This window comes from Electrophorus electricus, chromosome 16 (assembly GCF_041902795.1).
Source record: "Electrophorus electricus isolate QZ-2024a chromosome 16, ASM4190279v1, whole genome shotgun sequence".
Taxonomy (NCBI): domain Eukaryota; kingdom Metazoa; phylum Chordata; class Actinopteri; order Gymnotiformes; family Gymnotidae; genus Electrophorus; species Electrophorus electricus.
Genome location: NC_137512.1, coordinates 6096188 through 6114772, shown reverse-complemented (window position 1 = coordinate 6114772; position 18585 = coordinate 6096188). Strand labels below are relative to the sequence as shown.

Genomic DNA, 18585 nt, shown 5'->3' with positions numbered 1-18585 from the left:
TACAACTGCCTTTCAACTATAGCATTCATACCATGCCACTGGAGAGAGAGAGAATTACAATTGCTGGGGTGGAGATAACAATATAACTGAAGCCATTTATCAATAAAACCTCAGATTTTTATTTCAATAAGTTAAAAATGATCAAATGCATCATAACATAAAACAAAATGGAAAAACAATGCCCACCCACCCAAGAAAGGCAAGTGTACCATTAGTTTTCCAGTGTGTTCACAGTATTGTTAGCACTCCTTAGTTAGAATTCTTACTTTCGCAATCAGGTATCATTTATTGATTTCACTAACTACAAACAATCTGCATTCCAAATCCTATTTTTAAGTCCATCAGTCGCAAATGGCATATCTGAACACACATACAAGTAATGGTCCAAAGTATTAACGTCCTGTGAGCACAGCACAGCGGGGAGAAAACAGAAAACATGGCAGGACACCAGAAAATGTGGCAAACCTATGGGTGTGGATAATGGGATTGATGCCTCTGGTTGAGCAGACGAATGACATCATTCCCCCCCCCCTTAATGTGCAATGCAAAGGGCTACAGGAGTTTCTTTCAGACTTAAGACTCCCAAACAATAACAAGTATTTACAAATGTACTGGTTGGAAAAAAAAAAAAAAAAGGGGTTGGCACAGTCCATAGATGTCAAAGTAGTTACCACATTGATGAGATTCAGATTTGTTCAGCATATTTACATATGCACAAAAAAGGGTGAAAGGAAAATATGTATATCTTCCCTTTCCATTTGAGGTGTTTTTATGGACGCAGAAAAAATGGGGTCAAGATGGGCACAGCTGCCCTTTCAAGGCTAGTCTCAATGAAAGTTCTCCAGCTTGCGTAACCGCAGGGGGTTTGAGGGTAAGGCCTGGGTGGGGGCAGCAGGCTCTTGTTCAGTGGAACTGAAGAGCACCCTGCCTCGATGATTAAACAGATAGAACGATGGGTGGTTTCTCAAGGTGTCAAACGTCCTGATCAAAGGAAATCAAAGCATTTTTTTTCCCATTAATGGTGTCTGATGACAAATATTAATTAGACAAAATCAGATTAAAATGTAAAACTTTTAGAAGACGGGTTTTCTGTGACTTACTTGTGTTTGAGCTCTGAAGAAGCATCCATGTCTTTAAACTCTCCAGAGATGTGGACTATTCCACAACATGTAACCACAAATGCTAACAATGTCTGTAAGACTATCTGCACACACACACACAGAGAAAAACAAAGGTTTTGCCCCCAGTTACCATTATTCTCCAAAATACACATTACAAAGAAAGCATCGTATTCTTGACAAAGAGCTGAATGTTAAAACTTACATCTACTGGAAGAGTTTCATTCTCTTTTTCTGTCAATCGCATGTATGAGCGATCTGAAATAGAAAGATTACTCAATGGTCTGCATGGGCCAAAGTCAATCACTCAGAACAAGCCCAGTACAGGATATAAACCATTTGCCTACTCTATAATATCTCTTTCTACAGCCTAGCAAAATAAACCACTATCACAACTGGCATCATCTTTTGCTTAATTCTTTGGACGTCACCTTCAATCAGTCTTACTTGACTACAGCAGATCATACAGTTGGAAAAACTCAGGGATACACTGATAATCACTTGCTTCTGGCGTATTACCTTCAAAAGGAAAGCTTACAGACACAGCCTATATAAAACACTAAAACACAGAACTGTTATCTTCCCTCACCCCTTGTGTATGTTGCCTATTAATAGTGTATTGCAGATTTTATAATTAAGCACAGCATTAACCATCATACTGAAATTCAAGAGTATGTCCTTTTTTTTTTTTACATTTCTGGTAGAAAACAGGTGTCCTAATATAACAGATACATATGCAAAAATGGCGACGAAATCTTTATTTCTGAGTTGGTTAACGTTCATTCCCATCCCCAAGCTCAACCGTTAGACAAACTGAATCGTGGCCAAGAAATCGAAAACCGAACCGAACCCTAAGCAGTGTAAACCGTTACACCCCTAACCGACAGCCTAACACGAAACGCCTCGGGTAGATGAAGCACTTTGTTAGCTAGGCTAGCCAACTGAGGAATCCTTCTTAGCGAGCTGTGAGTTTCAAAACGGCTTTTATTTGAGAACTGCGACCAGAAATGTAACCGATATGACTAAAACATTAGGGCAGCAGCTAGTTACCTTACTCTGACAGAAGGTTTAAGGGAACTAAAGACTGAATGAACCAGCTTACATCGATATAGCTAGCGTTAGTTAGCCCGCCGCATGACACTGCTCAGCCTGCACAATCTATCGCGAATATAAATCACTCCCAACTAGCCTGAATTAGAACATGCCGGATAATGTTTAATCATGAAGAAGCTTCATATATTCTCTAAGGTCATGACAACATGTGAAATATGCTGAACATCTCGTCAGTGTATCGAGTAACCTAACGCTACAAGAGACGCGGCTGGGCCACTTCCTTTAGGCGCAATTTTACAAGGACCGTGACAGGACTGTTTCGCATTTTTAAGTGCGACGTAGCCATCCTTTAGTCCGCGTAACATTTCCTTTGAGAACTGATCTGTACTCACGTTGCGCTGCCGAGAAAGCTGCGTGGGCCAAAGCAAAAAGGCCTACACCAACAACACCTTTCCAAAAAGACGAAGCCATTTTCAATCCGGCGCAACACAGCTTCACAGCAACGTGAAGCTGGCCGAAAAAAACGTGTCACACTTCCCGGTGCTAATAAAAGTCTAATCCAAAGATTTGCATGAACGGTCTTTTATTTTGAAAATTGCCAACCCTTCCAATTGCCCCTATCTGAGGCAGTTCCACACTGCTTCATTCATAATATATTGATTAAATAGCATTGTGTCTTGTTCCACTATAGCCCCAAATTAAGATTTTCCTAATTTCTGCTAGCCATTTCCATCTGGGAACATCCATGCAGTGGGAGTGTCCAGATGTTATTTTAAATTCACCATTTTCCTTCAAATTCCTAATTTACACTGCTAAAAAAAAAAAAAAAAAAAAAAGAACGGAACACTTAAATCACACATTAAATCTTGATGAACGAAATCTTCAAGTTGATATAGATTCAAGTTTATATAAACTATGTATTTTGTTGAGAAGAAAATGACATAACAAGGATAAATGTAAACCAAAATTATCAACACATTGTGAGCTGGATTCACACTGAAAATCAAAGTAAAAAAAGAAATCACAGGCTAATCCAATTTACGTGAATTTCATCATAGCAACTCATAATGTGATTCAGTAGTGTGCATGGCCCCCACATGCCTGTATGCACTCCTGACAATGCATGCGCCTGATGAGATGAAAGATGGTGTCCTGGGGAATCTCCTCCCAGAACTGGATCAGGGCACCAGTGAGCTCCTGGACAGTCTGTGGCCCTACATGGCATCATCTGATGCACTGATACATAACATCCCAGAGGTCCTCAACTGGACTCCGGTCTGGAGAACATAAGGGCCAGTCAATGGCCTCAATACCTTTGTCCTCATGCACTGCACTAGCATAAGGTCTGACAGTTGCTCTGAGAACTTCCTCCTGGTAATACACAGCAGTCAGGGTACTGTTGGCTCTCGTGGAGGGTCTTGTGTTCCCAGACCATCACTGACCCACCAAACTGGTCATGCTGGATGACGTTGCAGGCAGCATAATGTTCACCATGGTCTCTCAGGACTCTTTCATGTATTTCACATATGCTCACTGTGAACAGGCTCTTATCTGTGAAGAGAACGGGGTACCATTGGCAGACCATTGACATTTCTGGTGTTCTCTGGGGAATGACAATTGAGCTGCATGATGCTGGGCTGTGAGCACAGGTCCCACTAGAGGATGTTGGGCTCTCATGCCACCCTTGTGGAGTCTGTTTTTGACAGTTTGGCCAGAAGCATGCACATCAGTAGCCCACTCTAGGTCATTTTGTAGAACTCTGGCAGTGCTTATCCTGTTCCTCTTTGCACAGTGGAGCAGATACTGGTCCTGCTGCTGAGTTGATGCACTTCTAAAGCTCCATCCTGGTATCTTCTCCATGCTCTTGAGACTGTGCTGGTATCTCCTCCATGCTCTTGAGACTGTGCTGGGAGACACAGCAAACCTTTTTATGACAGCATGTATGGATGTGACATCCTAGAGGAGCTGAACTACATGTGCAACCTGAATGGGCTGCAGGTACTGCCTCATGCTACCAGTGGTTACAAGGACACTTCCAAAAATGCAAAATGAGTACTGTAGAGAAGAAAAGTCAGGAAGGATGAGGAGAGAATAATTGTTGTCACCACCTGCAAAACCATTCTATTTTGCAGGTGGGACAGATTCCATCAATTAAAATGTCATGGGGAAACCGAAGCAGATGAACATGAATGTTTGTAAAAATTTGTACTACTACATGTTATGCTGGAGTCAATTGAGAACATTTTTCAGAACAGGCTTACTGATCCAAGACCAAGAGTCCCAAATTGATCTTCTCAGAACAGGATTACTAATTTAGTTACAATCTCTGAATAGAAGTACTATTTTAGTAACAATCTTTCAACTCATAGGAATTAATATGATAAAATGGACAAGAATGGATAATTGTTCAGCACTTTTATTACGTCGATCCCCCACACCAGTGAATAAAACAGATTCAGATACAGAATTCCACCGTTACTCGTTGGATAACTCAAAACCTATTGGACTAATCTTTGTATTAGTCTATCATTCTGCCATAATACTGACATTTGTTTACATTTCTCAGTTCTATATAATTATTCATGTTAAGATGTTTTTTATGTGTCACATTACGCTAACCTTCCCCCTCCCATTAACTGTACTTGCCAATTGATAAACCACCTTGGAGGCCTTCACATCACAGAATTATTTTATGAATATGGCAATATATTACAGAACTTCTCTAATTAAATAATTTCAGAAAGTCAAAGAAATACTTTAATATTTAAACATTCTTCCCAGTGGACACAAATAAGGAATAAACTATTCAGCCTAACCAGTTATAACTAGATCCATTTTGTATTTGATTCAACCTGAAATACCAAGCACAGTTTACTCAGTCCTCCTGGAATAAGTCTGCACTATTAAACAATAAATCCCCAAGATGAAGAATTGTGAGCATTCTTTTTAGGTTAAAGATGTAAAAATGATTGTTAGTTTTTTCCTCTCTATATTATAAGATTAGTTGCAATAACATTTTTAATTGTATGAAAGGATTTTACCAGTATTTGTCTCTATGGCCTGATTTGGATGTAAAGCAGCTTTTTAAAGTTTACCAAGTCATTCTCTTGCCATATTTTACAAAACTAAAAATTGTTGCAGCATAACATGACTGTTTCAAACAACACTGCTGAGACCTTATCGTTAGACACTGTAAGTCTATTCAAATTTTAAAAAGCGAAATGTTATTGAGCAAAATGTTATTGAAATGTTATTAAAGCGAAATGTTATATGATTAAGTACGCAGATGATTTTCCCCAACAAAGCCATCGGATATCCAGAAGTATGTGAATGAACAGTGCAGTATGGTGACGCGAGAGCGAAAGGGGCGGAGTCACATTTGGGAAAGGGGCGGAGTCATACTTGGAAGCAGGAACAATCCACACATCGTTTCTGGCTTGGTATTGAATTCGCTCCTTGTATATGCTATTTTCATGAGCTGTTATTAAACCTACCATTTATTTATTTTTTTAAACCAAAAAAGAAATGTCAACATGGGCTCTAGATGGAAACTCAGTATGACAGATGGAGTTTGGGGAAAACTGTGCGCTCTCACCAGCTTGTCGGTGTGTTTGTGGGTGTGCGGAGCTGAGGACAGTGCGATGGAGAATATCGTGACTGAGAAGAAGGCTGAGGAAAGCCACCGACAAGACAGCGCCGATCTGCTGATTTTCATTCTGCTCCTCACCCTCACAATCTTAACTATATGGCTGTTCAAACATCGTCGATTCAGGTTTTTACACGAAACGGGCCTGGCAATGATTTATGGTGAGAATAAGCATCGTTTATGTTTATGATACATTATGTGCTAGCTAGCCACAAAGCTAGTTAGCTGACTGGGTAAGCTAAACTTGTAGCTAAAAGGACAGTGCTTGGGTAAAAAAGGTACCGGAAAATATGCACTTTTAAAATCGTGCCAGCTGTTTACAATATGCTAAAAGGGCCCAGCTCGACAGAATGAGCTATTAGTGCCATGAGCTAGCATATTGTTTAGCTATCTAAGCTTGCTTGCTAGCTGTCCACTTATGTCTGCTAACTAATACAGGTTTATTTAATCATTTTATGTTGGCTTACAGTAATATTTAGATCTGCAGTATATTTCGGAAGTCGGTAGCTCCGAGTAACATTTGGGACAAACTGAAGATAACTAACCCAACGCTAGCTATCTAAGATAAATTAGCTGGCTGGCTTTTTTTTGCAAGAAGCCTCTGGTCAACACAATATTAGCAATTTTCAAAATGATACTTTGCCAGTTGATAACTCCAGGCTTTACGTTGGATTAATGACGAATTAAATATGTATTCTAATTGTAACGCAGGCCACTACTACATAGGCTTCTTGATTAATACTTAAATATGACAAAACACGATAAAAATCCATATAGATTTATTTGCAAAGTCTAAAATGATTATTGTCCATTTGGTCTTTTTGTTTTGAGATGTTAATTAAGAATTGTTTAATATGTACAGAATTTAATTTTTAATTGTGTTGCTTGTCATATCCTGTCATTAAACAATATCAGCGCTCATCTGCCCTTCTAAAAAATAATATTAATTTTGTGTCACTAGGATTGCTTGTTGGGGTTGTTCTGCGATATGGGATTCATGTACCTCGTGACATCAACAATGTCGCACTGAGTTGCCTCGTTGATTCCAGCCCAGCCACACTGCTAGTAAATGTCAGTGGCAAGTTCTATGAATACACTCTGAAGGGTGAGATCAGTGCCAGTGAAATCAGTGACGTTCAGGACAATGAGATGCTTCGTAAGGTAAAACGATTAACGTTTCAAATAAAGGATTTCTAAGTTGCTTACCACAGAGTTGTCATCCTGCTGTTTATGACATATGATACCCTTGTAATAAATAATAACATTTGCAATCTGAACAAAAGATGTCGTCCATCTGGTTAAATTTGTGGTTTCTTTTTATACATTAATGGAATCTCTTACATAACAGTGAATACAGGCTTTTAGTACTATTAATTTGATTTTGCTGCCAGTACAGGAAGTCACAAATTAGGTGTTGGGGCGGTGTTAATCAGCATATCCCACCTCATGCTATTTCAGGTAACATTTGACCCGGAGGTGTTCTTCAATATTCTTCTGCCCCCAATTATATTTCATGCTGGATACAGTTTAAAGCGGGTATGAACTGATCTTTTTGTTCAGTGTGGAAAATCTTTGATCACATAGCTGTAATCATTAATTTAAAACCAAGACTAACCAATAATTTAACATTTCTCATTACTGATGTTAATTAAAGTCATTATCGTTTCATTTCAGAGACATTTCTTCAGGAACATGGGCTCCATTCTAGCTTATGCCTTTGTTGGAACAGTGGTCTCCTGCTTCATTATTGGGTTTGTTTACTTGGTGAACATTTCTTTGTGTTTTCTGGAATGAGTCTTTTGGGTAACTGAAGACAATAACTCATGTTGGGAATAATGGCCTTGTTGCAGGTTGCTGATGTATGGCTGTGTGACTCTGATGAAGCATATCGGTCACTTGGCTGGAGAGTTCTTCTTCACTGACTGCCTGTTCTTTGGTGCCATTGTTTCTGCCACTGACCCAGGTGTGCCTTAGTGGAACCAGTTAGTTTAAGTTGGACAAAAAATGTAATATGGACTATAATTTGATCTTTTACTTTTTAAAAGAAAAATCTGTCGGTGAAGGTTGAGATTTTATCTTTTCACACAGTTATCCTGTGAATTCAATTGTGCTTTATGGAAGGGAATCTTCAGAGAGTCAACACGTCTGCGTGGTTTCATTGCAACCAAGCACAGGTGTACTCCATGTACTAATCAGTTTTGATAATACACTGATTAAACAATTGGAGTCAGGTTTGTTCTGGCTTGGTGGCAATGAAAGCCTGCACCAAGTCTTCCCGCCCTTGTTTTGGACACAGCATGTGATAGCTTCAGTCTTGCTTTTCAGATTTACTTCGTCCTCTGAACTTTCTATTCTAGTGACGGTCCTGGCCATCTTCAACGAGCTGCAGGTAGATGTCGACCTCTATGCTCTACTGTTTGGAGAAAGCGTACTCAACGATGCTGTTGCTGTGGTGCTCTCCTCGTAAGTCCAAATTCAGTCCAAACAGTGCTTGTTCAACTTCAAAACTACAAAGCCTTCTTAATATGATTCTCCTGTGACCACTGCAAAATTAGAATCAGTGATTCACAAGGATTTTGACTCATCTCATATGTGTGATGTTGATGTCTCACGTTAGAAGCTAGTTGTCAATCTGAAATATTTTTGGAAAGTTTGGATGCACTTGAGGACATACAATGGATTCAGAAAGTATTCAAACCACTTGTTGCACACTTTCTGTTTTGGATTTGATTTTGAATGAATATATTTGCCATTTTTACCCATCAATCTACAGCGATATCTATTATTTACAAAGGTATATAGACCTTTTATTAAATAATTTGTAGACGCACCATTGGCAGCAATGAGAGTTGCAAGTCTTCTTGGATACATCTTTAAATTGGATTTGGGCATAATCTTCACGGCAGATCCTCCCACACTTCATCAGATTGGATGGTGAGCATCTGTGACCTTCCATTTCAGGTCTCTCCACAGATGTCCACAGCCTGGCCTTTGGTCATCCAGTCCACGGCCTGGGCCATTCAAGGTCCATCAGAGACTTGCCCAGAAGCCACTCCAGTTTTGTTTTGACTGTATGCTTTGGGGTTTTATCATGTAGGAAGGTGAACAGATGCTCTAGTCTGAGTCTGGAGGAAATTTTGGAAGTACGCTAGAGAACATTTTCTTCAAGGATGTTCCCGTATTTGTGTAAACTGCGAGTCCTTATAGACTCCGGTACCTTTCCAAACCATGTTCAGACAATTTGAAATGCAACAGGTGGACTCCTAAGTTCTAGACGCACCTGAAGGATAGTTAAGCAAACATGTTGCACTCCAAATTGTCAAGTGCATCAGCAGTGGGTCTGAATACTTTTGTGAATAAGAGATTTCAGTTTTGTTTAATTAATTTTCTAAACATTTTCACTTCATTATAATTGATTGCGTAGATTGATGGGTAAAAATAACAATTTTAACCATTCAAAATCACATCCACAAGAGTGTGCAACAAGTAACGGTGTCTGAATATTTTCTGTAGTTGGCAAGTTTTTGCTTTGGCTAGATGGGGTATATTTAATAGTACTCTGCAAAAACTAAAGCATTCACTAATACTGGCAATACATTTATACATAGCATGTTTCATTTGATCAGTTGTGCTGTATTTGTTACTAATCAAATGACAGCTTTATTGTGTCATGTCCCTAACACCTTGGTTCTTCTCCTGCTGGACCCATGTCATCATCTTCAGAATTCTCCTTTATTACGGGAGGCACAGTAGGGTGGGCCAGCACAGCTCTGGAGGTGTGGCTCAATGCGTAGAAGGAGGGAACCAGACGCAAAGAACGTCCCTCAATGGGTGTGCTATAGAAATAGCTTTGAATCTGCAGATTATAGGGTTTTGTTTTTTTGTGTGTGTGTGTGTGCGCGTGTGTGTGTGTGCTTGCACTGGATGGTCTAAGCCACAGTATGCAGAGCAAATGACCCACAGTGTGGCCTGAAACTAGCGTTTTGAGAGGACAATTGGTTTAAGACAAAAAAACAAACTAACTACAAGTTGGTTATTATTTCATATATTTAAGTACCACCTGAACAAATTTAAATGAAATATCTTTATAAAATGGCCGTATTTGTTGCACTGAAAAGTTTTAATTCATGCCAAGAAATGATAACTTGCTTGAGTAAGAAATGCCATTGTTTGTTTAAACAATAAGATGCAGCAATGTGAGTCCGAGTCAGCGGACTGACAGACGCCGAGACCAGTGGTACTTCCGTTTGGGGCCAGACTGGGCGGGATTTGCTTCCTGAGTGATATGTTGTGGTTAAGGTTGGCCACCCAGAAGTGCTGCTGTAGAATCACTCCTTACTCTCCCTTCTCTCTGCCACTCCAAACTCCCACCTGAACTGCTTTTAATTACAGAGCTTTGGCATTGGAAAGCAATTGCATTACATAGTTTGTACCTAAAAACATAAAACGAGTCTTATAGGTGACATATACTGAGTACATTGTTCTTTTTTTTTTTTTTTCAACGAAAAATCAGTTGATATCAGGCAAACTTTCATGCCCAATTATATATACACATCGTTCTAAAAAAAAGTGATATAATACAGTAACTTCCTCACCTCCAGAACAGTGACTGTGCTTCTACTAGATTTTCCTTCCAATATTTACATGGCAACTTTTTTGTATTGTGCATTTTAAGAGTGCCGTAGACATGAGAACAGCATTGGTTTGCCTGATTGGGGTTATACTATAGTGCAGTGTTGCATCTTGAAAAACAGGTTTATGTCCTGGTTTATGATAATTGCAAATCTGGTTTACTTTGCTGCAAGGGCATGGTGTGCTGACCCTTCTCCTCTTCTTTCATTTCCCCTGATATTTATGCTTCTTGCAGAGACAACACAATATTTATTTGTGTTGGAATCAGTTTACCTGCCAAATGTATTCTTCACTTGATTGATGCTAGTCCTTTTAGGAGCCTGTATTTTTGGAAGGCATTAATCTTAAAGTGCTTTTGAAAGAGAAACTGTGTGCGTCTGTCTGTGCCTCTCTCTCTGTGTGTATATACATGTGTGTGTGCATTTCTGTCTGGCGTCTGTTGCCAGTTCAATCGTGGCGTACCAGCCTGAGGGAGACAACACTCACACATTTGAAGCCATGGCTATGCTGAAGTCCTTTGGCATCTTCCTGGGCGTCTTCAGTGGTTCCTTTGCTCTCGGAGTGGCGACCGGAGTAATGACCGCCTTGATATCCTCCACTGGCTTTGGGTTTTACAGTACACCATAAAGGTCTGTGTGTATAATGGAATGTCCAGTGGTTTTGTGCCTCCTTAACATTTCCTCCCACGTCACCAAGTTCACCAAATTGCGGGACTTTCAGCTGCTGGAGACGGCGCTCTTCTTCCTCATGTCTTGGAGCACGTTCCTGCTGGCAGAAGCCTGTGGCTTCACTGGTAACGCCCCCCCCCCCCCACTCGCCGCTGTGATGCCTGCCTGCAGGGTGTGTCTGCCCCCTGCTGTCCACTTTGTATTCTAAAGGCTTAAAGTCCTTTGTTGCATGCCCAGGTGTGGTTGCAGTTCTCTTCTGTGGAATCACTCAGGCCCATTACACCTATAACAACCTTTCCCCAGAGTCACAGGACAGGACCAAGCAGGTAAAACTGCTTTCCGTGTAATTCTGATAAGTAACTTATTTTCTTAGCTTTCACTGACCTTTTCACTGACACTGTGCAACTCAAACAGGCACACCCACACACTCTCTTATACATATATGTAAACAAAGCACTGAAGTACTTTGCTTGTAAAGCTGATGAAGGACCTCTGTCTGACATGTCCTGTTTTTATGGAAACCTTGTGTACTGTACTGCAGTTCTCTCCCTTTTTCTGTCTGTATGTTTATATGTTTTGCCTGCTCCTCTAAAAATCCTGTAAAAAGGAGTAACACTCTGCTCGCTTTTCCCATTGGGGTGTTTGTTAAATCTCAAGATTCTGAAATACTTCCTTGTCCTTCTCTGTAGTTGTTTGAGCTCCTGAATTTCCTAGCTGAGAACTTCATCTTCTCCTACATGGGCCTGACCCTGTTCACGTTCCAGAACCACGTCTTCAACCCTATCTTCATTGTGGGAGCCTTTGTATCCTCATGGTTGGAAATGGTACAGGGCGTAACAAATAACAATTGCATTAAGATGGTGAAAAGCTACATTCCTCCTGATCACAGACTCCAGATAAAGATCTTCAGGAGAGTAGATGAACTGTTTCTGCTGACGAGTGTTGCTTACAGGGTCGACAGAGGTGGCACTGTTTGGCATGCGTTTGGAGTAATTGGGCCAGAATCTCTTCTCTTAAAAACAAGCACAGGTCTTTTTTTGCCCGGTTAGGCTGTTAAGGACAAAGGCTGATGGTTTTGCGTGGGTGTGCAGCGGTTGGCTGGCTTCTGTTTTGTGGTTCCTTGACCTCTTCCTCTCCCAGTTGGCTGTTTTTCTTGGCCGTGCTGCTAACATCTACCCGCTCTCCTTCCTACTCAACCTGGGCCGCAGGAATAAGATCAGCTCCAACTTTCAGCATATGATGATGTTTGCAGGTTTGTGGACAGACCTGGACCGAGACACTTTCAGACCAGAATTCTATTTACAACCAGAGACACCAGAGGAAAGGAGCCTGTTTTGAGTTAGTGGTTTAAATGAGTATTTAAAGTGCATTTTCCACTTTTTCATTGCACTATATGGTTAGAAACTTGGTTTCTACATAGCATTATGCAACATTGTCACATGACTTTTAACATTTCCAGTACAACTTGGTACCACCTTCCCATATCTCTTAACTCCAAGCAAAACTTCTTTCCTCACCAGGTCTCCGTGGGGCTATGACCTTTGCCCTCTCGATCAGGGACACGGCCACGTATGCACGGCAGATGATGTTCTCCACCACTTTGCTGGTGGTCTTCTTCACCGTGTGGATCTGTGGTGGAGGCACCACTCAGATGCTCTCCTGCCAGCGCATCCGGTCGGTCCAACGTCCCGGCGTTCTCGCTACACGTTTAGAGCTCGTCCTCTGCTGCGTCCCACTGTTGTTTTGAGGGTTATTTATGCAAGTCTTTTTGGATGCAAAGTTGCTTATCTAACGGCGGCACCTTCTAAAAACCACACATAGGGAGATTAGAGGGAGACAGACAAAGCCAGTGCGTTTGCATTGGCTGAGATATCTTGTACCTTGCTGTCTTGTACACATAGCCTGTTTGATTAAATTTGTTTGGTGTTCTTGATTCTGTTGTAACAGTGTTGGAGTCGACTCAGATCAGGACAATTCGGTAGGTGCATTTTCAACTGTGCTCGAAGACATACGGTAGTATTTGTAATGTTTATAGGAACCCTAATGCTATCTGTGGGTGTGTTTCTGCAGATTGGCCCTGATGGAGTAGAGAGGAGAAGCACCAAGCAGGAGAGTGCCTGGTTATTTAGGGTCTGGTACAACTTTGACCACAAGTATCCTTCTTGTTCTCACTCCAGCAGAGAGCGCCATATTAGAAGAATCTTGTGTGTGTGTGTGTGTGTGTGTGTGTGTGTGTGTGTGTGTGTGTGTGTGTGTGTGTGTGTGTGTGTGTGTGTGTGTGTGTGTGTCTTAGTACGCGCTGCGTAGGGACCTCTCTCCCAGTGCCGGCTGCGCAGTTGTGTAGGCCTTAACCCTGCTGCCTTGCAGTTACCTGAAGCCCATCCTGACCCACAGTGGGCCCCCGCTCACCGCCACTCTGCCGTCCTGCTGCGGACCCCTGGCGCAGTGTCTGACCAGCCCTCAGGCCCGTGAGGTGCGCTCCCCACCCGCACGGCCCACGCGGCCTGCACACGCCACACACGAAGGGCCTCTCTCTTAAAGGACAGATACAGCACCTTATAAGAATATTCTTACCCAGATGTACCATCCTCATTACTCGGCGGTTTCGTCATACAAAAACTAGTTTCATCATTAAAAAAAAAAAAAAATTGATCTTGATCTTGGCCTTATAAAGGAAGGGGTTCTGGACAAAGCTTAGGTTCAGACTGGTGTAGTCCACACTCTTGCAGTTATGTTCTTACACTCCCAGATGTTAAATGATTGGTGAATGTTTCTTTAAAAGGTAGAACCTTTTTTTTGTTAATGAACTGACTGGTAATCAAAATGAGTGCATGTGACAGTGGAGGTTTAAATAATCAGTCAAGAAACTGGGTCATTAACAATTCCAGCGCTGCTAAATGCCTAAATGCGTCTCGATGCAGAATGAGGTGCAGCTCAGAGACGACGACTCTGACCTCATTCTGAACGATGGCGACATCAGCCTGACATACGGCGACATCACGGTGAGCACGGACGTGGCGGGCGTGCATTCCAGCGGAGCGCCGGCGAGCGGCATGGGCGTCAGCTCCGAGGAGGCACTGGACCGGGAGCTGGGCATCAGTGACCATGAGCTGGTGATCCGCGGCACGCGCCTGGTCCTTCCCATGGACGACTCGGAGCCCCCCATGCCTCTGGACCCCCACCGCCACCGGGAGCTCTGAGCTGTGCGGCGGGAACCAAAAAAAAAGCCGACAAAAACCACACGTGACACACGAGTCCGAGGCGTTCCTGTTCATCTGTCCAGCTCTCTCATCACTGTCTACCACTAGCACCATGTGAAGCGACCCCTCTCTCTCTCTCGCTCCCTCTCTCCTCTTCTCTTACAGAAGTGGCTGGTATGTCTCTACCTCATTGGTCACTTTTTTTTTTTTCTTCTTTCGTCTCCTCTTAGGACATTGGTGTAACCGAATCCATCCGTTTGCGCTACATAAACCGTCCAGTCTGTCTGTCTCGCTGACCGTCTCCCCCCCCCACGCTTGGCTGTTGACCAGACCGCGTGACGTCTTCCGGCATCGTGGTCTCGTTTGGCATGATTCTGCTTTCTCTCGGTCTTTGAGGCGGGCGGCGGGCGCCAGTTTCTCGTCCGCTGTAAGGTGTAACATAGCCGCAGCCTAGCGTGCATGCTAACTCGCGCTTTCTGTTGGCGAGTGAGAGATCTTTCTAAGGGGCATTTGTGTGGGGTCAGTGGAAAAGTTTCAAAGTCTTATGCCTGCAGATTGTTTTTTTTTTTTTTTTTTTTCCTCCCTGAATGAGGATTCAAAAACAGAGGCATACTAACTGGATGAATTTGACTTTGCTGTGCGGTTACAACCAAGTGCCTGTTGTATGTGTTTTGTTTTTTTTTTTAATTTTATTTTTTTTATGTTCCTTGGGAGAAAAACAACACTGTTTTCCACTAGGGGGAGACCTTTTATCTTGATAATGAGTTTGTATATGTCTGAATTGCGTGCTTGCAGCTGTCTGAAAGAGGGATGTTTCTCACTTGGTATAACTTGTGATTGGCTGCAGAGGGATGTCTGTAACTCGGCATGACTTGTGATTGGCTACAGAGGGATGTCTGTCGCTCTGTGTAACCTAATAGGCTGGATTTCACAAATTGACCTCTGACTGTGATTCGGGATTTACATCTTGTGTCCATGTTCTTGCCAGTAAGATGTTCTATAATCAAAGGTTATAGTGCAAAAGTTGAGGTTTTTTTGTCCTGATTTTCTTAATAACAGCATAGTGATGGCCTCTAATTGTTCATATTGATTTCTCAGTGCAGCCTTTAATGACAAAAATGTCACCATTTGACACAGTTTAACTGATTGTTTAACATAATCCATGATATGTGTTAGTAACAGATATTTACAAGTCTTTAAAAATTCTAGCCTCTGCTTTCTACCATGGCACCGAGGAGGCAGGTGCACATGTAAGGATAATATAAAGTGAAAAACCTTTGCTTGCTTGATCTTGGACTAACATTCAGCTTTTTTTGTTTCAACTTTTGCATGACGTGTTGTGTGATCATGCATCACTGAGTGTTCTCCGACGTTTTGTGGAGTTTCTATGGATTTTAAAACGGATTGAGAAACAGTCTAGGTTGGTGTGGAATATCGGCACATTGCAGTTTCTGTGTCGCTCAGATTCCAGGAGTCGGCCGTCTGAGCGTTGATATTCTGTGTATTCTAATAGGGCTAAAAGAGGTAGCACTTTTAAGCTTTTTGGTTGAAAAAAAAATGCTGATTGGGAAATTGGCAACTTCAATTTTGATGACAGGACAAAAGAACAAGTAAAAGCTGTTGGAAGCAGTTTAATTTGTTGCAGTTTTGATTTTACTGACACTATAAATATATAGTGAGTTAAGTAAAATGAAATGACTGATTTTTGAATATACTTTCCAGAGAATAGTTTGCTTGGGCTAAAGGACAAAAAAAACAAACAAACAAAAAAAAAACCCACTTGGCACAAAGCCAGACTGCAGCTTCCAGCGAACGACTTTTTGTTGTCGTCGTGGCTTGTGTCTTCTGTTTGGTCATTGCTGTCATGGTGCCAGCCAGACACATGCACGTGGTACCCTGTGGGAAAACTGCACGGCTGTAACGCTGGGTCTGCCGGTCGGGGCTGGTGCAGACCAGACTCTGCCTAGGGGACGGTGCGGTTGTGGACAGAGGCCCAGCGTGCTCTGAGGGCAGGGGCAGGTACTGCTGTTCTGACGGAGAGCAGCTGGGGTCTCCACCCCCCCCCCAACGCTGTTATCGCCTGCTGTGCAGGACTTGTAGATAGAGCGTAGCAAAGTATTCTTGCAGACATGCCACTTGATCACATGACCCGCAGGAACAGGGGGTTGGTATTTGGTCAGGAAGCGGCGTTGAGTATGACTGCAGTTTTGCACTTTTAGAATTTTTTTTTTTTTTTCCCCCAATTTGGCTTGTTCTTGCCTTGTTGATTTGTTGCTGTTCCTTGAAATATCTGCTATTTGTTTATTTCATTTTGTAATGGTAGATTTTCAGATTAAGGAATAAATACACGTACACGTACTACCATACTGTTGCATCATGTTAATTGTTCTGTGAAGGATGAGGAATTAAGATTTTAATGGAAAAATGTATCTCAATATATGTTGTCTTGGTACCAAGAGCAGCAATACTAGCTAAATGTCTCTATGATCTGTTAGCAGGACTATTTGCAAGGTTTAGTGCATCATTACTTACACCCTTCTGATTGGCCATGCATCAGTGAGAAATCAGTAAAACACAAAAACACAAGAGCTAAACCTTCATGTCATTTACCAGATTTTTGCTGTCACTTCAAAAAAAAAAAAAAAAATTAACACACAGGTCCGTTAATGAAATTTTCCCGTGTATAGATGGTTATGGCATTAATAAACAAAAGTTTGTTGTTGTTGTTTTGGGTATTTGCCCCTGGGCCTCCCCCATTTGTTGAGTATTTAATATGTATTTTTTTGTATTCTTCTTTGAACCTTGGTGTCCTGAGCAGGGCGGACTCAGGTGCTCCAGTGGCTAGACTTCCAGGCAGTGGCTAAATCTGCATTCATCTCTCCTGCTGCTTGTACAGGGAGACTTGTACTTGGTACATTCAGTGTCTATGTCCACTAACAACCTTTGATAGGGGTGAAAGCTTGTCCCACACGTTTAATGGTGTGGTACCCTGGCTTGTCCAAAGTAGCATAACAAAGCATTTGGACGCTTGGACGCCATGTCCATGGTGTTTTTAATGATATGTAGCTGAGGGCTCGTCACACTATGCGCAGCCTCTGTTCTTACGTGTTGCAGGTACTGACTGTTTACATCTGTGTAAATATCATCTGTTTGTGTGTGTGTGTGTGTGTGTGCAAAGATCAATAAACAGAAGTCTGTGCTTTCGATTATATTGCTTCCTTGTTATTGGATTTTGCCTGAACTGATTTTGAATTTGATGTCTGTACAGAAAGAGAGCCCAGCTGGCACTGACACAGATATGACCTCATGGACAGACTGTTTTAGTTAAACAAATGAAGAATCTGACCACAGTTTCATTCATGAGATGGATGCTGTTCTGTGAGAGTCTTGATGACAACCCCCCCCCCCCCCCCTTTAGCGTTTCTAGGGCAACCGTGGCTCAAGAGTACAATTACTCTCCACTGTGACGGACATGGAGGACTTGTATCCTCATCTGTAACTTGGCTCATTTTCCGAGGCAGCTGTCTGGGAAACTGCTTTGTAAAGTTTGTCATTCACATGTGGATTCCATGGCTGTCGAGGGGGTTTGCCCCACAGATGGTGGGCAGCTTCCTACACAGATGAACTGACCGGACACTGCAGCGTGTTGGAGAGAGCCAGCCCTCATTGAGGGCTCAGGTAACACACTCCTTATATGGTCTGAATGCTCTGCAAAAATGCATCCTCAGTGGGGTGACCCTTCCTGGATGAGGAACGTTGGTGTCCTTTTCCAGGTTTCTGTTGTTTTTTGTTGGGAGTTTTTGTCGGTTTATATAACTGGCATCAGTTTCAAGTGACAAGTATAAGATGAATATCTCCTTTAATCACCAGCAGTGGGTAAATAAGCACTACAGGCATCACAACTAATTCTTCGGAGAACCTCCTTTTGATTAAACTGCTTTTTTGTCTGTGATCACTCAAACTGCTTCTGTTTTTATTTCTGTACTTGGCTTATTTTGTTTCTTTCAGGAAGACATCACTGATAAAGAAGAGAATCTCCAGTCTACTCTTTACACTCTAGATTCGGACCAAAATGGCCTTAGACTTTTACTAAAGAGAGAAACTAATTTTGTAAGCACATTTATTCTAGATGCTCATTTGTGTGTGTGTGTGTGTGTGTGTGTGTGTGTGTGTGTTCATAATATAGACAAACAAAAAATGTTGCTGCAGAGACTTCAATTGAGACTTGTACACATATGTATATTCATACAATTTTGTATATGTGGTCT

The 18585-nt window shown here is 41.9% G+C and overlaps 2 protein-coding genes across 2 annotated transcripts; one reads left to right on the top strand and one right to left on the bottom strand.

Moving 5' to 3' along the window:
* Positions 1 to 95: 95 nt before the first annotated feature.
* On the bottom strand, positions 96 to 2698 carry mmgt1 (membrane magnesium transporter 1). The gene is made up of 4 exons (XM_027019167.3): positions 2564 to 2698; positions 1324 to 1376; positions 1101 to 1204; positions 96 to 981 (listed from the first exon to the last, which is right to left on the bottom strand). Exons 1-4 carry the CDS (start codon positions 2640 to 2642, stop codon positions 828 to 830), a joined length of 390 nt encoding a protein of 129 aa, XP_026874968.2. The 5' UTR covers positions 2643 to 2698; the 3' UTR covers positions 96 to 827.
* Positions 2699 to 5568: 2870 nt separating this feature from the next.
* slc9a6a (solute carrier family 9 member A6a) lies at positions 5569 to 17526 on the top strand. Its single transcript, XM_027019136.3, has 16 exons — positions 5569 to 5978; positions 6779 to 6978; positions 7276 to 7353; positions 7492 to 7568; positions 7668 to 7780; positions 8175 to 8280; positions 10896 to 11037; positions 11137 to 11242; positions 11355 to 11443; positions 11807 to 11920; positions 12258 to 12369; positions 12638 to 12791; positions 13065 to 13095; positions 13188 to 13270; positions 13485 to 13590; positions 14039 to 17526. The coding sequence occupies exons 1-16, from the start codon at positions 5705 to 5707 to the stop codon at positions 14315 to 14317; spliced, it is 2064 nt and encodes a 687-aa protein (XP_026874937.2). The 5' UTR covers positions 5569 to 5704; the 3' UTR covers positions 14318 to 17526.
* Positions 17527 to 18585: the final 1059 nt, after the last annotated feature.